Genomic DNA, 23,735 nt, shown 5'->3' with positions numbered 1-23,735 from the left:
CAGTTTAAACCTAACCCAGGAAGCTCTAATTATATTTATTTAAGGGACAGCTAGCAGGATCAATACGTTACGATAGCTGCCTGTTGGTTTGCCAAAGATTAATAGTTCGTAAAACAAATGTCTCTGTTCACATATGGCTTGAATGATGGCTTTCATTGTCTGTGGCAGTATACCTGGATAAGTGGGACTCTGAGAAAGGAAAGGAATAAATGAGTTTATAATCACACATAGAAAATTTGACTGGTGGCAGATTTAGGTCATATCCAAAGGGACCTTTTCCAAGCAATAAGACAAGTGTACAAACTGAGGATAATGCTGCCAATGATGCTTAAAAAGGGAGGGTTCTCTCCACAGCAGTACTTAGTGTGTAATAGATTAGAATATTCTATTTATTTGTCTCATATGTGTCCAGAGCTGTGGAGGTATTGCTGGTACACAGTGTATTTTTCTTTCATAATACAGAATTATCTTAAACAAATTGTTCATTTTGTTGACTAAAAGACAGTTATTTTCATTTAAAAGAATATAATAATTCTTACTCCTCAGCTTAATGTCAGGCAGGCACAATCTAGTAGCAATGAGTGCAAAGAAAGTGGAGGTTCTGCAAAATTCCCCAAGGCCGTATTTCTAAGGTATACACTCACATGAAGATGGCATAGATAGTCTCTAAGATTTTCAGGACTACTCACTAGATTCACTAATTAGGAACCTTTTATTTGTGTTGGGACCTGTATGAGATGTTGAATTTTCAGGGTCCAACAGTTCAACTGTCTCCCTGTCTGAATTAAAGCAGAAGCTCAGATGCTCATTTTTCACAGTCTGTCCCATCACAGTAGCTGGGTTTTTCTGTGTAAAGAGAATGATGCAGTTGCTTGGGGTTAAGAACAAGCTTCTGGGTAATGAAAGAATCAGGCAGTGTAGAGATTCAAAACTCCCAGTTCCTGGCTGCTACATATAGTGATCCATAAATCTGTCCTTTACATCTCTTCTAGTCATTGAGTCTCTGGAAGAGCAGTGCTAACAGATGTTGCCTCACATTTTTCCTGTACATGCAGTGTACACATTTTGCTGAACATGTGGAAATCCAGAGTCCAAAACAAATACATCTAGCTTTGAAGTTAATTAGATCCACGTTATAGTCAGCTGAGTGATGCCTTCATTTATACTTAACTATCAACATGCAAGGGAACTGTCTAGGTAAGATGCTGGATAATCATGTGGTAGGAACTGTCAGGTTCCTGTGCCAGGCCTGGGCAGGAGGAATTCCACAACTGCTCAGCCTCTGATTTCTGAGAGCATCTCAGAGAGCAGGAAACAGCCGGGGAGCATCTCAACAGCAGGAAACAATGATATTGCCACTAATATTATGAGAACTCATATTGCCCACAGTATCTTATCAGTTGGCAGCTAGTGGTACAGGAAATAACAATAATCAAACAACATTTATCATTATACTGATCCATTAGAATACCTCTTATTGCACATTCTGTACTTTAGTAGTTATAATTTAAAATGTTCTTTCTGTTTTCTGCGCAGAAGGGTTGTCTGATAGTCCAATGACTTCATTGGGAATCTCTCAACTAGACTCTTAATAGGACATTCACTATACAGCAACATATTTTTGCCAGTTAAGGAATCTTTAATCTCAGAAATGTATGTCATTAGATCAAAAAAGTACTGTAGTGAAAAAGAATGGGAAATTACTATGATTTCTTAATTTTTCTAAGAAATGTATATATATATATTTATATATATATATACTTTTTCTACTCTGAATTTACTTAGCTCTATTAAAAACTGCATGTATTTCCTTATAAAGACATTATGGACTTGCACCTATGCTGCCTTTTTTGCTGTTTGTGTAGTGGCAAAGATCCAAACAAAAATGTGAAACTGGATTTTATACTTCAGTGTTTAGTCAATGGTCTTAATCTTTATGTTTTATAAGACATCAGTCGGTTTCCTGTTATCCCCAGGCATTTGAAAATCAGTGGAAGAAGTTAAGAAAAAAAAATATAAACCCATAAAAACCTATAATTGCTTTTGGAAAAATGTGATAATTTTTCTAATAGATCATACATCGATATAATCTCTACAAATGTTCTGCCTAGGAAAAAATAATCAAATATGTTTACTTTCAAAGGTTCTCTGGAAGCAAGCTAAAGAATGAGGTAAGTGCTGTTTCCTTTTACTTCTGTTATAATACAAGTATTATGTGACCTATGATTTCCTTCACATCTTTTTCTTTGAAAATTGCAGCATTATTTTTCATTAAATTTTAGACCGCATAACCTTTTTAAAAAAAAGTGTTTGTTCCTCTAAATAGTCAAAGAAAAACAAGATTGAAAAACACCTTTTAGGGTTCCCATTGCAATCCATTTACCCATAACTGTATTTAAGCAAAGGATCAGGCTCTAGCTTTATTTTTTTACATGTTACTTTTGCAGGAGGGCTTTTTCAGAATCTCATATATCTAACCAGAAGCTGACAAGAATTTTTTTTTTAATAAACTGACATTTGTTCTTCCTAGTCAGTATTGTCTTTCTCTATTTTTTTGCTCTCCATGACATTTTGTTCTTATGTCTTTTTGCTGCTTTTGTCTGCTGGATGGGACAAATAGCAGCTTTGAGTAACTTCTTATCAGCCTTATAGCCTTCCACCATACTTGTTCAGATTTGAATGTCTTTAGAGTAAAATAAATCATAAAGTCTTGTAAATGGTTTGTTTCCAATTGCTATTGGAAATATCCCTTCTCATGAACCCTGGAATGGGATCTGGTTTGTTGGTTTTTGTTCTCCAGCCTCCCACAGGTAGTCTACATTTTTACTGCTCTATACTATGTTATAGTCACTGTCATTCTGGTCATATTTATAGTAGAAAATTATGGATTATTGTGCATTAAAGGTTAAGGGTTGCTCACAGTATTTTTATTTTGGTACTGGCATGGAATATCCATATTATTAAACTCCTGAACCTCCAAAAGGACATAGGGACATCTCTACCACATTGACACAAAGAAATGTTTCTAATGTGCAGTATGTGTTGAAATATGACTGGAGGTGTTTGGGATACTGCTAATTGGCATGGGCCAAAAGAATGCCAGAGGCCGTTCTGAGTGGTACTCTTCCAGTGTTGCCTGGAAATGTTTCCTGACACCATTTAATTTACTAGACTAAATATACCTTCTGTGATCAACTGATACAGACCAAGCCTTTCACCTTTTTAATTTCCAGATAAGCCACTCCTAGCTGATAGCAGACATTTTTATTTGTCCCTGAGAGTGTAGTTTTGCTCTATTGATTTTCATCCCCCTTATTACCATTATCTCAAAGCCATCCATGTCTTTCTAGATGACCTCTTGGTCTTCCTTAGTTGATGATTTAATTCATGTCAACCAATTTAATCTATGAAATGTTCAGTCAGATCAGCCCCAAGTCTGATCTTTGGGAATTTTCACTTCAACCCCTTTTCAACTCAGTAGTTTCCTTGTCAACACCACTTGTTAGCATTTCAGCTAGAGTCAGTTTCTTAAATATTTTTACATTCTTTTACTAAGCCCCACTCTCACCAGCATAACTGATCATTTCCCATGGTGACACCATGTCAAGTATTTTAGTGAGGTTCAGATAGATTAGATCTGTTACATTTTCCCTGTTCAGATAATTGGCTATCTTATCAAAAAAAGATAGTGCTGTGCCATGGGATATCCCCAACATATTCATGAGCACTACTGAAGCATTCATTCATTCAGAATTTTGGGATGGGATATATCTGGTTCCTCTGGCATAAATTGATGCATATTTTCTTCCATCTCTGATGTGGCATTCCCAGTCTGCCTTGGAACTGACAATCACACAAGTCTGTCATGTTTCTGACCCAAAGTTCCTTTGTTCTCCCAAAAAAAAAAAAAAAAAAAAGTTCACAGATAACTCGGTGGAAATAAATGAGAAAGGGCACATCACTGTGAGTCCTTGATTGTCTAGCTCAGTATTGTCTGGAATTATTCCAGCAGATCTTAAGAGAAAAAAAGTCTTTCATGGTCAAAACTGAATTATAATAATCTCGGCGTACTGAAATTTTGGCATTATATTTTCATTAGTGTGAACAGGTGATAGATACATCCTTTTTCATTTGCTTGAAAGTACATGCAATTAGGTATTCCAAAAAGATTTACAATTGCATAAGGTGTAATTCTCAGTAGGAACATAAAGACATTGAAAAGATGTTAAAGCGCTGATTGTCTAAATATACTGAGTAAATGGCATTTCAATGAACACTTATTGAGTGCCAGGGACACTGTTTACTTCTTCTATGTTTTATCACATTTTCTAGTATTCTCTCTGTAGGGGGAGATATCAGCAAATTCTTTTATCTAAACCAGTTAGTGCACCATTAGAGTCTGCATGGTTAATTAGGCAGATAATATTACTGTCATTATCTTAATGTTAAATGGCCATTAGAAACAGATGGCATTAAATTGAAAGGGCAAGTGGCAGCAGGTTAAAATATTAAGCCTAGAACTGAGGCACAGTCATATAAGTCCATTAGCAAGGTAAAAAACATTGCAGATTAGCTTCTCTTAAACCTCCCACCACCATCACTGCCTTTTTTAAATGAACAAATCCCTTTTAATCAGAGCTTTTAATATATTTCATGGGTAATTGCATAATAAAATCATTAGAATTACTCCTGTTTAAAAAAATACCCTCCTTATTGCCTGATAGGCAATTATAACACTACAAAAGTATTGACATGAAGAAGTACTAATGTTTCTAAATTTCTACAATTTCTTCTACTTAGAGCTTTATATGTATTTGAATAGTATATAGCACAGGCAAAATTAGTTACATGATGTATGCTTTTTTAATTTTTGCTGCATGTTTTGTCAGATATATCACCCTATAAAATAGGGCTATATTTATGTTAAAGAAGTCAGTTACAGCTATGGTTTTCTGAATTTAGTATTCGAGAGAATTTCACTTGAAACTGGCTTCCAATTTATGAGTCAACATTTACAGAAAAATAGTCTCATTTGCACACTTTTACACTCTAATGTTGCACTATATACCTACAATTCCCACTTCAGTGAAATCTACCTGTAGGTAAAAGGGTAGGAAAAGGTCACTTCAAGTTCCATTCAAATGCCTTGTGCAAGATCATAAATTTCATCCATTAATACAGAGGGAATCTGCACAGAAGTAATAAGATTTTCCACAGGAGTATGCAGAAGGCCAGCTCGTGGCTCTGCAAGCTGACTTCACATAAGGACTGGTTAGGCTAAAATAGAACAAAGGGTTTAAGCCAAATGGTCTTTAGATTTGAATGCAGTCCTATGAGAATAACTACAGTTCAGCCAATAAGGGCAGAACCATAACACAAATTGTATTTCTTCTCATGAGGATGGGGGTTTCACCTTAATCATAGCATTTGAGACCTTCAGAGTGTTTGGTGGAGTTTAGATATAGACACATGTTTAATAACCTTCCTGAGCTGGGGTCCAGATCTGGATAAGCATCAATATTTTTGAAGGATTATCTGAATGCAAGTATTGTGGAACCTTGGGAGACTCATGAAATAATACACAAGTTTAGCATGAATTTTTGGTTTCAGATGTAACAATATTAGCTATTTCAATGTTCCTGTTTTTTCCCTTCCATTTCAGGGTGGTTTTACTCGTAAATATTCTCTGAGTTCCAAAACTGGAACACTCCTCCCAGAGTTTCCAAGTGCTCAACACCTTCTGCTTCAAGGGTGCATTTCTAAAGACAAGGTAAAAAGTGAGCTCCTTCTCTGCTGTCTTAGAGATCAAAAATTTGCCACAGAATGTTTCTTCATATCTTAGCCTTTGAGGTATTGACATGAAAGAGCCAGAAATGTCCATAATCAAACAGAGGTGACTGATTTATAGAGGGGGCAAACCTTTACTAACACCGATTAACCGGCTTTCCAATGGAAAGGTGGTTGAATTATTTACCTATTAACTGACCCAGTATTTTACAAACTGATGGTATGTAAGACGGGAAGAGCAAAACAAACAAATAACTGAGAGTTGTATTCTTTACAAATGCCTTTGGATTTAAGGTAAATTTTGTTCTGATTAGAACAGAAAAAATAATTCACAGCAAATAATTAGATCAATTTTACTATCTTTCATTAATTATTTGAAAAGCGACTGAAAATGTGAACATTTGGGTTTTTTTTTTAAATTACCTAAATCATTCCTCAAATCAATATTTGGTATTACTTACCCTAAGGATAACTCTTCAGTTAGAAGTGTCTCTCATGTTTTATGTCTTTGACACGTTTACTGTGTGTTACATCTGTGTTGTTTCTTGTCCCCTTACAAGCTGCTATGTTGTGCTAGAAATCCTTTGATAGACATTCTGAACTTTTCAATTTCATCTTAAGTGCAGGTGATAATGGTGACTGATTTGAGACACGTTGCTTTAAAACCTTTGTTTTGCGAGCCCCTCCTCCTAAGCTTGTTCTGAGAAAGTAGTGAAGCCTAGCATTCCTGTAGGGAGAAGCTAAACAAAAAGAGCCATCTTAGCTGGAAATCTTACCATTCATAATGAAAACCCAAGAACTGGTATACTTAGCAGTGTGCACCACCTGCTGCTAGAGTCTCCATCAGTGACGTGACATCTCTCATATAGACAGCATTCTCATGAAATTTAAATCTGACAAATGTTTGAGGTTCCTTGAAGACCCAACACAGCAGTATAAACAAACTGATTTTTACTGCTCCAACAATGGAGAAAAACTGGCAATTCTCTTCATTTTTGGCTCAGCACCATTGTGCATGCCTGTCTGGGGACAGACTTAGCAAGTTATGAGGAGACTCTGGAAAAGAAGAATTTCTGTGAATCCTGCATTCTCTTTGCTTGCTGCTCTTTTCTTATTTCTTGTTTTATTATTTCCTGATTTCTTTTCATACTGCCTTTTCCCTCCTTCAGCTTATCTAACCAAAAATTATTGAAACTAAGATATTTAGGTACTCTGTTGAAGATAGCCCATAAATGAAGTTTGACTCCTGCATTAAACTCTTGAGGAGTTGCTTGCAACTCAGAGTCCATAAATATATCAGTCTGCACTAAAATAGATGGGTAATTCCTGCATTTAATATTTCTGGAGAGAACTTACCCAGCCTTCATACTTCCATCAACTCCTTTTAAAAACAGTTCTTTAAAATGTTCTTGAGTCTCACACTTTGCTATTGCTTTTCAAAGATATGTAGTTAAAGAAGCAGCTCCAAAAGTCAGAGAAGTCTGTTTTCAAAGAAATCTGCATCCTGAACCTATTCCAATAAGATGGCACCAGGTTCATTCAAACTGATAGTGGTTTGCTGGAGAAGTTCATAAACTGTAACAAAACTTCTGTGATTCACTACCATAAGAATGGTTTTGCTAGCCCTTTTCCTTCCTTAAATGAGTTTGCATATTTCTTGTCTTATGATTTGCTACAATTTAAAAAAATTATTACTTTTTTTTTTAAATAAAGAAAAACTCCATTCAGATAAAGTAGCCTGATGAGATGAAAGGGAGCTCTGCTTTTAAAAGTTGAGTTCATGTGAGGCAGTGATTAAACTTTGACCAAATGACTGGCAGCTATTTTCTCATTTGTCCAACTAGATGATGTTTCAGAACACTCATAGACGCCTATAGTAGCCTAATGATTAACTTGCACTGCTCTTTGGGATTAATCTTAGCTTCAGAAAGGTGAATTTACTTTACCATCTGACTGACTAATCTAGCTATTGCCTTACTTTATTATCCACATTTTCACAGTGCATACACATTCAGATGCTACATGTCTGACCACAGCATGAGTGCTTGACTTAAATAATGACTTAAATAATGCTTGAATAATAATGACATAAAGCTCTTGATAAAACTAGAGATGAGTGATGTCCTCATCACTTCTGGATATACAGGCTGTCTATTTGTAAATATGCATTGCAATACAGTTTATATTATGTGTTTAAATACTAGCTACACAAAGCAGAAATTTAGATCACTGTAGCAGTAAAGGGAAGATTTAAGAAACTGTGTTTAATATATCTTTCTTCCAAAACAGGTAGATACTCTTATCATGATGTACAAAACACACTGTCAGTGTGTCCTTGACAATGCAATCAATGGGAACTTTGAAGAGGTAAGGTTGTTTGAACACACACTTGGTACATATGCATGGGAAGACAAGAAAGCATGTTTATGAATCCGATTTTTATTCATTTAGATCCAGCATTTCCTATTACATTTTTGGCAAGGAATGCCTGACCATCTTCTTCCTCTGCTTGAAAATCCCATCATCATTGACATTTTCTGTGTCTGTGACTCAATACTGTACAAGGTAAGTTAGGCATTTAGCTACATGAATAATCTCAACCACAGTACAGCTTCTGCATCTGTAAAAAGACAGAATGACAGGATGACATGACTATTTTCTGCTGTAAATCAGCAAGAAACCATTGAAATCAAGAAATAAAATGGGCAGCTATAAGAGCTGAACTGCAGTCTCAGCTCAGCTGAACACCTGGTGTGTGACCACAGGCAGCACAGCAACAGTGAAACCCTGATGTGCTTGCTTGAATGTAGCTAAAAGAAAGACTCATGTGCTCACTGACAAGGCTCACTAAGGTAATCCTGGATGAAAACTGAAGCCTTGTTTTCACTGAAAGGTTATTGTAATTTCTACCAGAAAAGAGAGTCTGGCACATCTGTAAGGTGATTCCACATGCCAGTCTGCTGCTCACAAGTTATGTCAAGTCATGGTTTCATGCTACCAAGCTGGAAAAGTACGGGGTTAAGACATTATTGCCCTTCCTGCCAGATGAAGAAATGTGCCTCCTGTTGATGGAGTAAACAAATTATCCTTTGTCTCCTTAAAAAGGAAAAAAGCCCAGAAGTTTTTCTCCTCAATTTGGTTAAAAGACACCTCATAAGACCTTGAGGACTTCACCTCAAACTTAAGGATAGCCAATTAGACAGAAGTCAAAAAGTGTCACCTAAGCAATTCACTAGAAAAAGAAGAGAACAAAAGACGTAATCACTTTTCTGAATTGTTTTCGCAAGAGCAAGAACCTCTTACCCTAGCTAGAGCTTTCTCTGTAAAGAGCTTTGTTATTTTGCCTTTTATTAGAACTTTTCTGTTTCCAACACTGTCACAGAAATCACCCTACTAATTTTATGCCATCTGAGGTAGCTGAGCTATCTTGAGTGTGATACTTTTCTCTGAGAGCTTATGAGACCTGGCTCGAAGAGATAGGTATCAGCCAGCTGCCTTTCTTTTCTGTTCCCTTGCTGCTACATGTACCAGCAAAACTGCTACACTCTAAACTGCTCTGGGTCTAAGAAAAAATTTAAGGAATACTTGTTTTGGGGAGCTTTTGTACCTTTGATCTAATTCATGGCATGACTACATAAAAAGTTGAAACTAACTGAGCCTTAGGAGTGTTGCAAGGTCAGGAATAAGTTATAGACCACTAGGAAAAAAACAAAATAATGCCACCAAAGTTTCCTGAGTTTTTAATTTGCAAAGTCAGATCTGATGATTATTTAGTAGATGCAAAGGACTTTAAGTTGCTCTGATAGGACATGCCATAGAAATAGGAAAGGATTCTCATATAAGTGTCTCTCTAACAGATTTCACATCATATATCAATGAGAAGAAATAACTATTGGTTTAATGGTAAACACCATCCAGTCAAAGCAAAAGACTTGAAGCTTTTTAGCTCTGATGCCTTATTGTAATCTGTCTTTCTTTACTGTACAAAAATATGGGGGGAAAATTCTGAAAAGATGAAAATATGTATTTCTTAGAAGCATAAAAAGCTGTAAAGTAAGAAGTGTTTTAGTTAGCAGAGTAAAGCAGAGGTAATTAGCATCAAGAATCATAATTACTAGCCAGGAGATGGGTCATTAAGCCTCATTTACTTGTAGAGGTTATAATGTACCTTGAGTTTATGAGGTTTTCCCTACTCTACATGTGTTGTCTCAATAGATTCAATATTAACTTTACTTATGATAGATATAATGTGACAGAAGAAGAAATACTAGAGGAACATTAAATTATAAATTGAGTAAGACCAAATTATTCAGAAGTTCATAAATTTGTTATTGTGCCTCTTCTGTGTCTCTCTCTATTTCTTATCTATAATCATGTTAGATATTCTTGACATCACAGCTGACAGAAGGAAGAAGGAATTACATTGGATTGTTATCAAACTATTTACATTAACAGAGAAAGGAGATTTATGGAATACCGTCTTACAACTTTGTCCTCCACAGTACTATTTCCTAGGGGGCATGCCAGATGGCACTGTGTTTTGCCAAAACTGTTCCATGCCTCACTTAGCTACAGGGAGCTCTATGGCTGAACTCTGAATGCCGGCAGTGCCACGTCCAGTTTGGTAGAAAGAAGAGTCAACAGCACTCAAGGACTTGGGAGATGCTTGAGTATCTGCTTTATGAGACTTGGTGATGCTAGAAAAGACAAAGTGTTTATGCATCTCACTTCTACTGATGTCCCTTCTTTAAGACATGGGGGATAGCATGTCTTGTTTGGTTTTTTCCTCATTTTACTGCTATGAGGATACACAATAAGTATATAAATATCTCATATGTTCCTGTCTAATAGTGATTGGAAAAATCCAGGCATATAAATACCTGGACAGTAGTTTGAATGGCTTTATTCTGTGTAAATTTTCTGCAATCTAAGTAGACAAGACAGACATGATTGAATGAATAAATGGCCAGTGGAAGCATGATGTCATTTTCTGTTAACTTTTTGAAGGTTCTTACAGATGTACTCATCCCTGCAACAATGCAAGAAATGCCAGAAAGGTAGGTATTTGAAAACAATCATGATACATTCTGATTTTAGGCATATTCCAGCTAAATACCAGTAATTCTATATTCTAGAGAAATTTTCTCACTTCATTTATGTTCATTTTTAGAGCAGTAGAGTATGTATGGCAAAATAGCTTCAGCTCTGAGGGCAGCTGTAGAACAGCCTTAAAATATTAGATAGCATTTTAGTGTCCCAACTGGCCCACAGTTTTTCCCAGAGGGGGTATGTATCAATATGCAGTCAATATATAGATCAATGATTGGTCATTTCCTGTTTCTTTTGGTAACACCTGAGGAGGAATTTCCAGATATGTTCAGAAGTCTGTTAGCCATAGATTGAAACCCAATTATTTAAACTAATGCCAGACAATTTTTATTGATGATTCTCTAAATCACTTTTTGTTTCCCTTATAGTTTACTGGCAGATATAAGAAGTTTTGCAAAAAACTGGGAACAGTGGGTTGCTTCCTCTTTGGAAAATCTACCGGAAAGCCTGATAGATAAGAAATTGCCTATTGCAAGAAGATTTGTTTCCTCCCTGAAACGACAGACGTCATTCCTACACCTAGCACAGGTAAACAGAATAAGATTATACATTCAAAAATGTGACAGTTGTATTCATTGCACCTTTCTGTCTATGAGATACAATGCATTATTTTTTCAAGGTTGACCTTCAGCCATAGAAGACTTAAATCTTGTAGTTTTAACCATGAGATTAGAAAGTGACCATAAATAGATCTGACCAGAACTTGAAACTTTTGTACCAGAAAAGAGAGCAAAGACCATGGTTATAATGCCATCACAGGAACCTTTTTCAATAAAACAATCAAGTGGAATATATGTGTATTTTCTTTAGCATCAAATTGGAAAACACGGGATAATTCTTGCCTAGCAAAGATTTGCTGCCTTGTCCATGTTGTTCTCTTTCTATATGACTTTTGAGTGGAAAGATGAAGTGGGAGTGACAGGTAGTTGGAGACTCCAAGGCTTTGTTGTCAGGACACAGGTATCTGCAATTAGGAGTCACCTCCGTGTGGTGGTTTTGTAAATTATTCAAAAGGATACAATGCATTTCGAGGAACTTCCTTCTATGGTAGCATCTTGGGCTTTGAAATGATAGCCCTCATGAACAACTGGAGGCACACCAGAGATTCATCTTGACTTGGTTTTCTCTTTCATAAATACAAAAACAGCATATGGGTGATCTTGTGAAGATAATCTGATAGGAAGGCACATTAGAAGAGCATCAGGAGTGTAATGAAAGGGAAACATTATCTCATTAGATCTGTGATAAACCCAGCCATGACAATAAAATTAAACATAATATGATTCTTCTCTGAGCAGTTTTTTGGGTGATCCCCAGGTGTGGGCCTGTACTGGTTTTGGCACTGGGATAGAGTTAATTTTGTTCATCATAGTATGGGTCTATATTTTGGCTTTATACTGAAAACTATTGATAATTCAGGGCTATTTTAGTTACTGCTGAGCACTGTTCACATACAGCCAAGGTCTTTTCTGCTTCTTACACCACACTGCTGTAAGTTGGAGGTGCATAGTGTAAGTTGGCAGGGGACATAGCTGGGACAGCTGGCCCCAGCTGATCATAGGGGTATTCCTTACCACAGATCAACAATAAAACTGGGGGAATGTTTGGCAGGGAACCACTGCTCAGGGACCTGGCTGTGCATTGTTCAGTTAGTGGTGATCAGTTGTTTTAATTGTTGCATTTTGGTGTTTCTTTTAAACTTTTAAATTATTATTGTTATTTTTATTATTTCTTTTAAAGAATATTATGTTTTCAACCTAACCAGCAAATTTTCTTACTTTTATTTTTTTAATTCTCTCCCCCATCCCTTGACAGAGTAGGGAGTGAGTGAGTAGCTGTGTGGTGCTTAGCTGCCAGCTGGGGCAAAACCACAAGAGGGTCTCAGCATTTTACCTTTCTTTCTCTTGCAGATTGCTCGGCCAGCTCTTTTTGATCAGCATGTGGTGAATTCCATGGTGTCAGATATTGAAAAAGTTGATTTGAATAGTATTGGTTCTCAGGCCTTTCTTGCAGTTTCAGGGAGCACAGACTCTGATGGGGAAGTTTACAGTGAATGTAAGTCCATGGTGATGTATTTTTACCATTAAAAGTACATTCTTTCATTCCATGCCACAGCAGTCTACTTGGACTGACTGAGACAGGCCACTCATAGACTCTGCTTTCTCTAATCTAGTTCACCATAAACTTCAGTAGGTTAAGAAAACCAATTGGTTGCCCTAGCATGTCCTACAAGAACAGACGGTTGTGCTGGAAAGTTATCCCAGCAAGATGACTTTATATGGTTGCTGAAAAATCCATTTACATGTCAGTTGCAAACCTCTTTTGAAACTTGGCCCTATCCTATATGGGGATATTGTATAGATCAGTTCTTGAAAGGTTTGTCTGAAATTCCATTTCATTACGGCCTAATGTAATGGATATTTGAACTAGTTTACTTTTTTTAATTAATCGTATTTTCTTCTGAGAGCTGAGCTTTAAAAATATATGTAATTTTCTATTTAGTGCAGCAGCTATTTTCATATACAAAATAGAGTGAATTATAAATTTTGAGGTAGTTAATTATCATATACATTGTTGAAAAATAGATATAGTCATTTTCTCTATTAAAAAGAGAACTTTATCATAGGAGTCATGTTGATCAGAGTTTCAGGAGCTGAAAGGAATAGCAGTGTGTTGTCCTGTAAATATAATTTCTTTGATTATGAAAGTTTGTTCTCTTTAACTATTCACAATCCTATTCACATGTTCATTTGGGTTGCCCCTTTCCCACTTTTTTTTTTTGGTAGTTATTTTTTATTTTATTCTTTGTCTTCTTTCACACTGGTTAAAAAAGAAAAGAAGACGAGAAATAACTGGTCCTTCAGGCACTTTTTTGAATATGGGAATTGAGGAAATTAACATTATATCATATTGTGACAAACTTGTAAAATATGAAAGAAACATAAGACACTGCAAATCTGCCATATTACAGAGAAAGCTTTATTAGCAAGGTTTTGTTAGATAGGTTTTCAATACTGAATCTACAAAGGAATGGAAAATGCAATAATCTTCTTTTACTTCTATTTTCTTACAAAACTTCATTGTCTTACAACCTGTATCATTGTAATGCTTAAGTAATTAAAATACATGTGTGTGATGGATGTGTGTGTGCTTGCTTTGTTGGGGAATTACTTATTTCTTCGCTGCTCTAATTCTTTGATTTTTCCTTTCCATGCTACAATATTGTCATATGGCTGGTGAGTGGCTTTTTCTCATGTTCAGAATAGAGTGCAATGATATGTTCTCCTTTTTACATGGTAGATGACTCTATTACAGTGTTCCAAGAACTGAAGGACCTCCTAAAGAAGAATGCCACTGTGGAATCATTTATTGAATGGTTGGATACTGTGGTTGAGCAAAGGGTTATCAAGGTACCTTTCTAATGTTCTGCCTGATTCCAGACCAAATCCTACTCCCCTAACTCCTTATGCAGTCCCACTGATTTTTCACAAGGAATTTTCATCTCTGCTCCTATCTCCTTTACTGTGACAGGGAAGTTTGTAATTTGGTGTCAAAGATTCCAGTGATATTAGTCCAGATTAATCATGCTGAGTGGTCTTATGTGTGTGACAAACTAAGAAGTATGGTAGCTAAAACACTAAAGTCAGCACTTTCACAAACTGTACATGACAGAAACCCTCTCACCTTATGTGTGCCTGCAGAATCGCAGGGGGATTGCTCTGAGTAAGGTGAGCAAAAGTTGTTTCTTAGAGAAGCAATTCTCTCTTCCATGGCATTTAGGTGGTACTGTGTGTGGTATAAATTACTGCAGCAGGTGGATTCAGAAGTAGCTAGCATCCTGAAGAATTTCTACATTTCAGGATGGAAATGTAGAAAGCTACAGTTTTGTAGCTTTCTAAGGTGCTTCACTCAGTAATTGATGGTTTTGATGGGATTCCCCTTCCCATCTTCAATTACCAAGATGCATTTTCATCACAAGTATTTTATATGCATGTAGTTATGTAGGGTTTAATAAGCTACAGTTCAGAACAAAAGAAATTATTTTTTCTTATAGCTAAGTAAAAGATATTTAACCAATCTGTGACTCTAATAACTGTAAACTAGTAGAATGAGGTGTTACATATTGTTGGCTAATAGCTGAACACTGGCCTTCTCATCAGACTTTTTTATCTGAAAATGCAGTATCTTATTCATCATTTTAGGTAGGATCTTGATATGAATGGGTGCAAAAGGTTGAGACAATAGAGTTAGCATCAACTGGCTGGCAGAAGAGAGACTGCCACTTACAGGAAAACCATAGATATACCCTTTTTCCTTTCTTTGCCTGTTTTCCAAATTTCAATGGAGGCAGTGATAATTTCTTTCCTTTTAAAGTACTCTGAGTTTCCTAACAATTGCTGACATGTGAGCAGCACAGTGAGGAGCTTTGGATTACTCAGGGCAGCAGAGCCAAAGCAAGTCCTTATATACACAGAAATCTCCCTAGGCAAAAAAATTCCATTGAAGCTGAGTAATCTCAATTTATTTTAGACTGGAATGATTATGGTCTAAATTTCATTCCACAATCTCAGAAGACAATTCCTCATAAGCAAGTCAGGCAGAAAAGGTGAAGCAATTTTCGTTCAGCATCTACTATGTGACACCATATTATTAAAGCTAATGGGTATGGTTCCTAGCATTGTTTTCCTGTACTTACGGAAGAAGTACCAACAAGTTTTGATATGAAGCTAGGTCAACTTGAGCAGAAGCTAATCATTTACAGAACATGTAATCCTTCCACTGCTGTTTGCCTTCTGTTCATGCTAAAGTGTGGCTACTGTCAAACTCACACAACAGCTTCTTTCTGCCTGCTGTTGGAGAAAGTAACAGGGCATATGTTACCACACGGAACAAATCACTGCGAGAGCAAAGTGACTGTATGAAATGAGCAGTATTAAAAGCATCACTTTGATCATCATGATGGTAACAGACCTTTCTGTAAGAGAAATTCTGACCAGTATTACAGAGATTAAATTAAAGTATAAAGACTAATTTCTATTCCTTGTTTTTATGGAATAACAGTGCCTGAGGGTGGGACCTTCCTTCCTTCCTTCCTGCCTCCCTCCCTCCCTTCCCTGTATAGTTACAGAACAACTTGGCACCTTTAATACTAGAATATGGAGTGATTTCTGTACCATCAGGGCCCAAGCAGTAAGCAGTTTGCTTCATCTGACATTGACAGACAACATTTTATGACTGCACTCGAAGGAGTGAAGGCTGCTCTTTTACCAAGTTAGGTCACAGAGCAAGGAGATAGTTTGAATCAGGCAACTTGAGTCACTGCCACATCAGCCTGAGTTAAGCACTCCTTGAACTCTCAAGGATATTCAGTTCTCCTCTCCTGTTGGCAGAAAGCAAGTGAGCATACCTAACAGTATTTTACTGTTCTTTTTCAGGCAAGCAAGCAAAATGGGAGGTCCTTAAAAAAGAGGGCTCAGGACTTCCTTCTGAAATGGAGCTTCTTCGGTGCTCGAGTGATGCATAACCTAACTCTAAACAACGCATCAAGTTTTGGTACCTGAGCTTTATAGAAACACTCATATTTTGTACATATATGTTAAGCACTTACCAGCTTTCCACTATTTCCTGTGCTGAGGAACCCATGCCAATCTAAAAATTCTTTGATCAAAGCCATAAATACTGTGTGATGTATTTTTCAAACTAACATTTTACAGTAAATACTAGCAATATTTTGCTGGTGACCTATGTCATAGGGTTGTTTCTAAATGGTATTTTTCTTTTGAATTGCTGTTTTGATACTGCTTTGACATTTAAGATCTAGAAGCTTTGTTTGTTTTAATATGGCAATGACTGCATATCTCAGTGTAAGAGACAAAAGATTTAAATTATTGGTTTTGCCTGTGGATCAGTTTGGTTAAAAAATACCGTTGTATATAAGTTCTGGTGCATGGTGTGTTTTAATAAAAGCAAAAGGAATTTGGCAGCATCACACACTTAATTTTGGAATCAGTAGATGATGGATTTAATAGTGCTTGTGCCTTTTAAAAATCAAGGCTCACGTGCATCTTTAGGAATGTTTACATTTTTGGGAACACTCAGAAAGAAACTTATATAAGAGAGAAGATGACAGAGCAAGTGAAACAAACTCTAGTATGTAATGTCATATCTTTAGCCATAGGTACATTGTTATCTAAAATTCAGAGGGTATTTGAATGGCTGTAGGGACACATACATTTTTTTAATGTGATATATCCTTGAAATAAGGTCAAAGACTTTACCAGTTATTGTCTGGTTATTTAGCACAAGGCAAACAGAAATAGAGCAGAGGCATTCTAGCAGACTTCAGCCTTATCTAGTTCCACTGTGTGCTCTCTTCAAGTATAAAGCATGTCTCACTTTCATCAGTATTTTTCTTTGATGTAATTAGTGGTCAAATAGCCTACAGGACAGTAAACAATTGAGCTAGGTGGGCCAGTGCAAAGAGAGATTAGAGCTAGAAGTTAGGCACTATTCCTTGTTGGTCTTGCCAGGTCATTTAAAGTCCACAATTATTTGTTTGTTTCACTGGCTTCTTGTGGAGTGGTGAGAGATGGTCACAAAGATAACTCAGCTACTCTCTCTCTTTCTCCTCCAAAAGGTTCTTTTCATTTGATCCGCATGTTACTAGATGAGTACATCCTGCTTGCCATGGAGACACAGTTCAATAATGACAAAGAACAAGAACTCCAGAATCTACTGGACAAATACATGAAGAATTTAGGTAACTAGAGCTTGCTTCTTTTGCATGTTTAGAAATTGATGTATTTGTTTAAGTAGAAACAGTTTAATGTGTTCTCCTGAAGGTGTGGCTATGTGCATCATGGTCAAATTCATCTGGAAGGTTTGTGACCATTCACTCAGCAATTCATTCCCACCTTCCTACCACAGTCCACTTCATAACATTTTGTTGGAATGTCAATACTAAGGATCACTGAAATTATCTTGGATGCAGCAAAGATTTGTAGGTACATCTGAAGGGCCATGAACTGAAGTGTGAAAAGAGGTATAAATAGCAGAAAGGGCAGGAATTCCTTATCCAGTTTTTCCCCAAAGCTTAAATATGTAATTACAACTTGAACCAGGAATCTATTAAATGTTACCTGAGTGCAAATATCCCTTCAGCGTCAAGTTTGGAGCCCTATGTACCATGTGGTTGAAGCATTACTACATGGAAGAGAAACAAAATTATTTGAAAACAGTATCCTTAACATTTTCCATCTACCAGGCATCTTCAAAGCTAGACAGTTTGAAATTATATGTTCCAGGTCCTTTGCTATAAAAAGAATGAAGATTGATTTTAATCAAGTTCTGATCCAAGTTAATCATTAAAATTCCAGTGAAACTTCAGAAGCTTGCAGAATTATTTTTTATTAGCATTAGCATTGGCAGTCAATCCTTAGCTTTTTTGTTACTGTTACTCTAAATCTTCACTTTGCTACAGGAAACATGCATAGAATTTGTCTGACAGTAAGTGCTGCACTTCTTTCAATTCAACCTCCAAAAAAAAAAACTTGACCTGTATGACAGTTGCCTTATCCTTGTGTGTTTAGGTGAAGTACTTGAAACCATAAGGTAAAATCATGGTTTCCTCTGAAGAACAGCAAAACTGACTTTATCAATAGTCTGCAAAAAGCTGAAGAACTCTTGAGTATAACAGATGCTTTTCCCTAGATATCAATATGAAAAGAGAGTTCAGGCATTCTAAAGTTGCCATTGTTAATTCTTTAGGATGAAGTGTTGATCCTGATTCAGTCTTAATGCACTTTACTTGACTTCATTGTTGACATTTACTTCAAGGGAATAAATCAAATTCATACTTTCAATATGATGGCTTCAGTAAGGAGCTGAAACTGTGCGATGTAGATCTGTGGTCAGGGAAAATGATACAAACAGAACTAATGTGCAGTGAGGATACATAACAGCCAGCAAGGGTTTTTCATTTACCCTTCCAGATGCAAGCAAAGCCACCTTCACTGCATCACCAAGCTCTTGCTTCCTAGCAAATCGCAACAAAGCCACTCCTCTACCCAGTGACACTTCAGTCAAAAACGAGTGCCTAGGAGAGCAAACCTACGTGTCCTTGTCAGCTGGCCAGCCCAGCAGTGCACCTTCTGGTCTGAACCCCTTCACCACAGGAGATGGGGAGAGTATGCAGCTGACAGGTGTGTATCAACTCTTCCAGCTTCTCCTTCCCTAATTTGCCTGTTAGTCTTTCAGTTCGTGGTAACATTGCTGTAGAAGGAGCCATGATCACATGCACTTATGAAGACCTCTATTAAACAACATTTCATGAGCTCACGTTCTGTGGTGATTTACAGAAGTCAGCAATTGTAATTACCCTGCCAGTAATAGTTCCTCTTGGAAAAATTGTAAAACTCTCTTAGAACTCTTGGCTTGGTGAGGTTCTTGTGAGGAGAGAATGAACAGTAAACCTGGAACACATAAGTATTTAACTGTTGAAAATTCCTACTGAATGTGGCACCTTGAAGCTGGAGAATGAAAGGGAGAAGTTTTATATCCTGAAACCATGAAATAAAAGTTGTGAATTATATAGGTGGGGGCCAGTGCATTACTTCTGTAAAGGTTTCAAATGGTAATCTGCACTTCATTAGAGGGTTTGTGTCTTAACAGCAGTACTGAGATATGGACACTAATCACGGTTAATGTTTATTTATTCCAGATCAAATGGAGCTGTCTCAAAGCACTGGTCACCTCATGACTCCACCCATTTCACCAGCCATGGTCAGCCGAGGAAGTGTTATCAACCAGGGACCAATGGCTGTGAGACCTCCCAGTGTAGGTCCCATGTTATCGACACATTCACAGTGCTCTTCCTACTCAGAACCTCTTTATCAGACTTTGTCACAAACTAATCAGAATTACTATGGAAATAATTCCAATTACCAGGCTATGTTCAGGACACAGGCCCATTCCACCTCAGGAGTTTACGATCACAGAGCAGAGTCCAGCCGATTCAATGCCTTGAGTGAACAGCAGTTCTCCAGAGACTACTTCAGCAACAGCTGTGCCGTGTCTCCCTACAATGCCAGATCCCCTTCTAGCTATGGTCCCTCCAGCATGTCTCAGGACACACACAATATGCAGTTTCTGAATAGCGGGAGTTTCAATTTCTTGAACAACTCAGTATCTACATGTCCAGGAGCAGCTTATCCTGCTAATGCTTCCAATGGTATAAATACATGTTTTCTTTTTTCCTTTTGTTTCTCTTTCATTGTTGGAGTAAAATGCTTTTTCTCTGCCTTTTTTTTCTATGGAAGATGTATTTCAGCTTTTATTTATACATTCCTGTTTTCCACTTCTTGATAACACACAGAGATTGTAAAGCAGCTTAATAATCTACTTAAGGGTTTATTTTCCTCTGGTGAATCCTCAGTTGACCTCAAATGCATCTCCTGCCTTATGTTAATCTTCCTTTGGTATCATCACCATATCTTGCAAAAAGAAGCAAAACCAGGATGATCTTGTGGTTTAACAATCTCTTGAAAAGCTCCCAAAACATTTGCTATGAAACAGAGAAGACACAAGATAGCTTACCTCAGGGATCAGCATAATGGACCATTCGAGTTGCAGGGTGGAAAGTATAAAAATGTGCACTAGCAATAGTTTGGGATTTTGTCCCTCTCATTTCTCATACTTCAAATATAAAATCACTGCTTCAGAGGTATAGTCAGCAAAACACCTCCCTCTTCTGGAGGAAAGACACAGTGGAAATGTTACTTTTATACAGATTTGTCTATGCAGTGAGTACCTATTACCCTGCAGATTTTCTTTCCATGCATGCTTTCCTTGTTGTAAGCTTCAGAAGGAAGCACTGAACTGTGCATAGGACTCCCCATGGTGTCTCGTAAGGCCAATGATTGCAGGCTGTTTGATTCTGAACTTAGAAGGAAAGAACAATTTTCTATACTGAAGGCATGACTGAACCCTTACCATATTTTGGTTTCCTTGTTACCACCTCTCTTTTGGGTCAGTCTTTTCGTATGCTGCTTACTTTCCTGGGCTGTGTGTGTATATAAATAATCTTATTGTGAAGGGCTTCATCCAGTAACAAGTGCTGATTTTCCAAGGTTATCACAGGCTCATACACTACCCAGTAGTTTCATTCATCTTCTTTTTTCCAATCTTCAATTAGGATATTATGGAAACAGCATAAATTATTCAGAATCTCACAGACTTGGAACAATGGTGGACCAACATGTTTCTGTAATCAGCAGTGTCAGCAGCATTCGGCCACTGCCATCCTACAGTGATGTACATGATCCGCTGAACATCTTGGATGACGGCAGAAGAAAACAGACGAGCTCCTACTACTCAGAGTCCTCACCTTCTATTGTCTGCCGGACCCCTATGCGTAAGTACAGCCAACAACTGAGGAGCAGCTTTGAACTTTTTAGTATCCTATCAAATGCTGAGTATTAAATTGTAGCTCACATACACAATATATGGAATGCAACACAGAGATGAAACAGCTCGGTACTCTGGATGTGATTTCCTTAAAACTGAGTTTAATAAATTTGCTTCCATAAGGAGGTCTATAATCCATTGTCCAGGAGCAGTGGAATGATTGGCCTGAGTTGCATAAAAACGTGTATTAGGAAGCACTTTCTAATTATTAAGTAAGCTAATAATAGACTGGGCTTTTCTAGAGTCTCTTGGAGATCCTCACTGTCAAACAGATCAAATGAATCCTGGGTCAGGGCTGTCTCAGTATTTACTTCCTGTGCTCTGGTCCCCCATTCTGTGCTTCAAGAACTGTGTAATAGGCAAAGCTCCCACTGACAGAAATACCCAATCCTGAAGGGTTTATTTTGGTATATGCCTTAAACAAATAGCAGCCAAGTATGGTCTCACATTCTAAAAAGGGTTGCATGGAAGATATAAGCTAGGGCACTTTATTTCTACACAAGATTACATCTTCCTACTGCTTACCTGTTAATCTTGCACAGAAGATCAGACATTTCTGTCCTTCAGATGATGTGCCTGGTAGATAGGAGCTTTCATCAAATGAAACTGGATTGTGATTTTTGTTAAATTCAATAAATTGAAAACTTAGACTGATGTTAGCCTTTTTTCCCCACAGCTTCAAACTTGCAAACCACATCTTCTTCACAGTGTATGTATGGAGCATCTGGTCAGTTCCCTTCCCAGGAAAATCTGGAGGTCCATGCCCCACCAAGCAGAGATATGGTGCCATCTTTACCACCAATCAACACTGTCTTCATGGGAGCAGCTGCTGGAGGAACCTAAGTGAGAGAGACATGTCTGTGCCCTAAGCTTACTTTCCAACCCCAGACATTAAGGCTATGATGATAATCCCCTTCCAAGTTGCTGGAAGATAAAAGTAGTACATATAGGTGTTAAAGAAGACATTTTAGCAATGTTATCAGCCCTCCACACACAAAAAATAGCCATATTTAGATTGGGTCCTGCTTGTGAATCTCTCAGGATTGTTCTCACCATTACAGCTTTTCGGTCAGAAATTCAGGGTAAGCAGAAAGAGTCAGTGATTCTTGCATGCAAGAATAAGTTGTAAAGAAATTATTACATCTATTCCTAATTTATTAAAAATGCTATTTTAGTCTTTCACTTATATCTTTTTATATATATATAAAATGTTTATTTAATGCCTGTGTTGCTCATTATTTATTAGGACCAGAGTAACTGTTTACTTTCTCATATTTGACAGACTGTCAAATGTATGTATCCTACCTCCTATGGAAATGTTTACAAGGTCAGTTTTTACTGTTTTAAACGAAACTAAGCCAAACTCTAAAGTTTTTTTACTGTTGTGCTCTGGAAAGTCAATTTCAAATGTTTAGTGCCTACCTGTGTAAGTGAAAGTCCTCAGGAAATAAATAAAACATATTATGGAGATTTTATTTCTCTTCCTCTTAAAATAAAACCAACAAAACATGCAAATATCGCAAGCTAACTAATTGCAGTAGCCTGCTACTGTAGCTGGATAACTGAAGGAAATGAAACTGTGCCACTAAATGTTGTGGGATTTCAGAATTACCTGTGGTATCAGCCCAAAGCTTTTTCTGATGGAAATCCATAAAAATATGTTCATCAGCTTTCACTGGTTTAGGGCAACTGTGTAAACTGAGACTGAAAGTAATAAAGATTATTAAAATTTTTTGCAACCCTTCAACAGCTATTTTAATTTTAAAAAGTATTTTACGAATGCCATGATAATCTGTGCACAAACACACACTTATTTATGTTTCTAGAGAAGCCAAGAATATTCACTAGTGGTGTTACAGAGGACAGAGAAGAGAACACATTACAAAACAAACTTCTTGCTATGCATTCATGAAATAGCAGGTGTTATTTTATAATCAGATTGTCCCAACACAAGATTCAGGTTTGGGTTTCAATCCATTCCCATTCAGTCCATTAAATATATGCTGAATATTGTGGAATTGAGGAAAAGTACATTTTTTGGTGGAGGAAAATGGGACACCAGGATGAAGCTCTTCTTTCTAATTCTGTATAACTTCCTTCAGTATCTCTCTATCGTCAGAAGTTGGACTGTAGAAAAGCAATCAAAAGCATTGACTGGACTGGGTTTTGAATAATTCTGGATATTAAACACTTTATGTAGAAAAAAGACACCTTAGCTCAGTAATTGAGAAGTGGAAGACTTCAGCTCAATTGCTTCCTAATTCTGGATGAAGACTTAGGCTGTGACCAAAAGTACCATAATGGTGCAAGAAAGCTTTGGTTTCTATACAAATTCTCAACGACATGTAATGGTAACACAGATTGTTCAATATTTA

At 37.0% G+C, this 23,735-nt stretch overlaps 1 protein-coding gene across 1 annotated transcript in view; it reads left to right on the top strand.

Annotated features, from left to right (window-relative positions):
* RFX6 (regulatory factor X6) overlaps nt 1–22,203 on the top strand; it is a 32,907-nt gene extending 10,704 nt beyond the window's left edge. Inside the window, exons 6-19 of the mRNA XM_053938857.1 lie at nt 2,144–2,171; nt 5,663–5,770; nt 8,077–8,154; nt 8,239–8,352; nt 10,795–10,844; nt 11,265–11,424; nt 12,807–12,951; nt 14,197–14,306; nt 16,332–16,449; nt 17,534–17,656; nt 18,888–19,097; nt 19,616–20,125; nt 21,089–21,307; nt 22,037–22,203. Coding sequence (XP_053794832.1) covers nt 2,144–2,171; nt 5,663–5,770; nt 8,077–8,154; nt 8,239–8,352; nt 10,795–10,844; nt 11,265–11,424; nt 12,807–12,951; nt 14,197–14,306; nt 16,332–16,449; nt 17,534–17,656; nt 18,888–19,097; nt 19,616–20,125; nt 21,089–21,307; nt 22,037–22,203 — 2,140 coding nt within the window. The remainder of the gene's footprint in view (nt 1–2,143; nt 2,172–5,662; nt 5,771–8,076; nt 8,155–8,238; nt 8,353–10,794; nt 10,845–11,264; nt 11,425–12,806; nt 12,952–14,196; nt 14,307–16,331; nt 16,450–17,533; nt 17,657–18,887; nt 19,098–19,615; nt 20,126–21,088; nt 21,308–22,036) is intronic.
* The last annotated feature ends 1,532 nt before the right edge of the window (nt 22,204–23,735 follow it).

Source organism: Vidua chalybeata, chromosome 3 (genome assembly GCF_026979565.1).
Source record: "Vidua chalybeata isolate OUT-0048 chromosome 3, bVidCha1 merged haplotype, whole genome shotgun sequence".
Lineage (NCBI taxonomy): Eukaryota > Metazoa > Chordata > Aves > Passeriformes > Viduidae > Vidua > Vidua chalybeata.
This window is presented reverse-complemented; position numbering and strand designations above follow the sequence as displayed.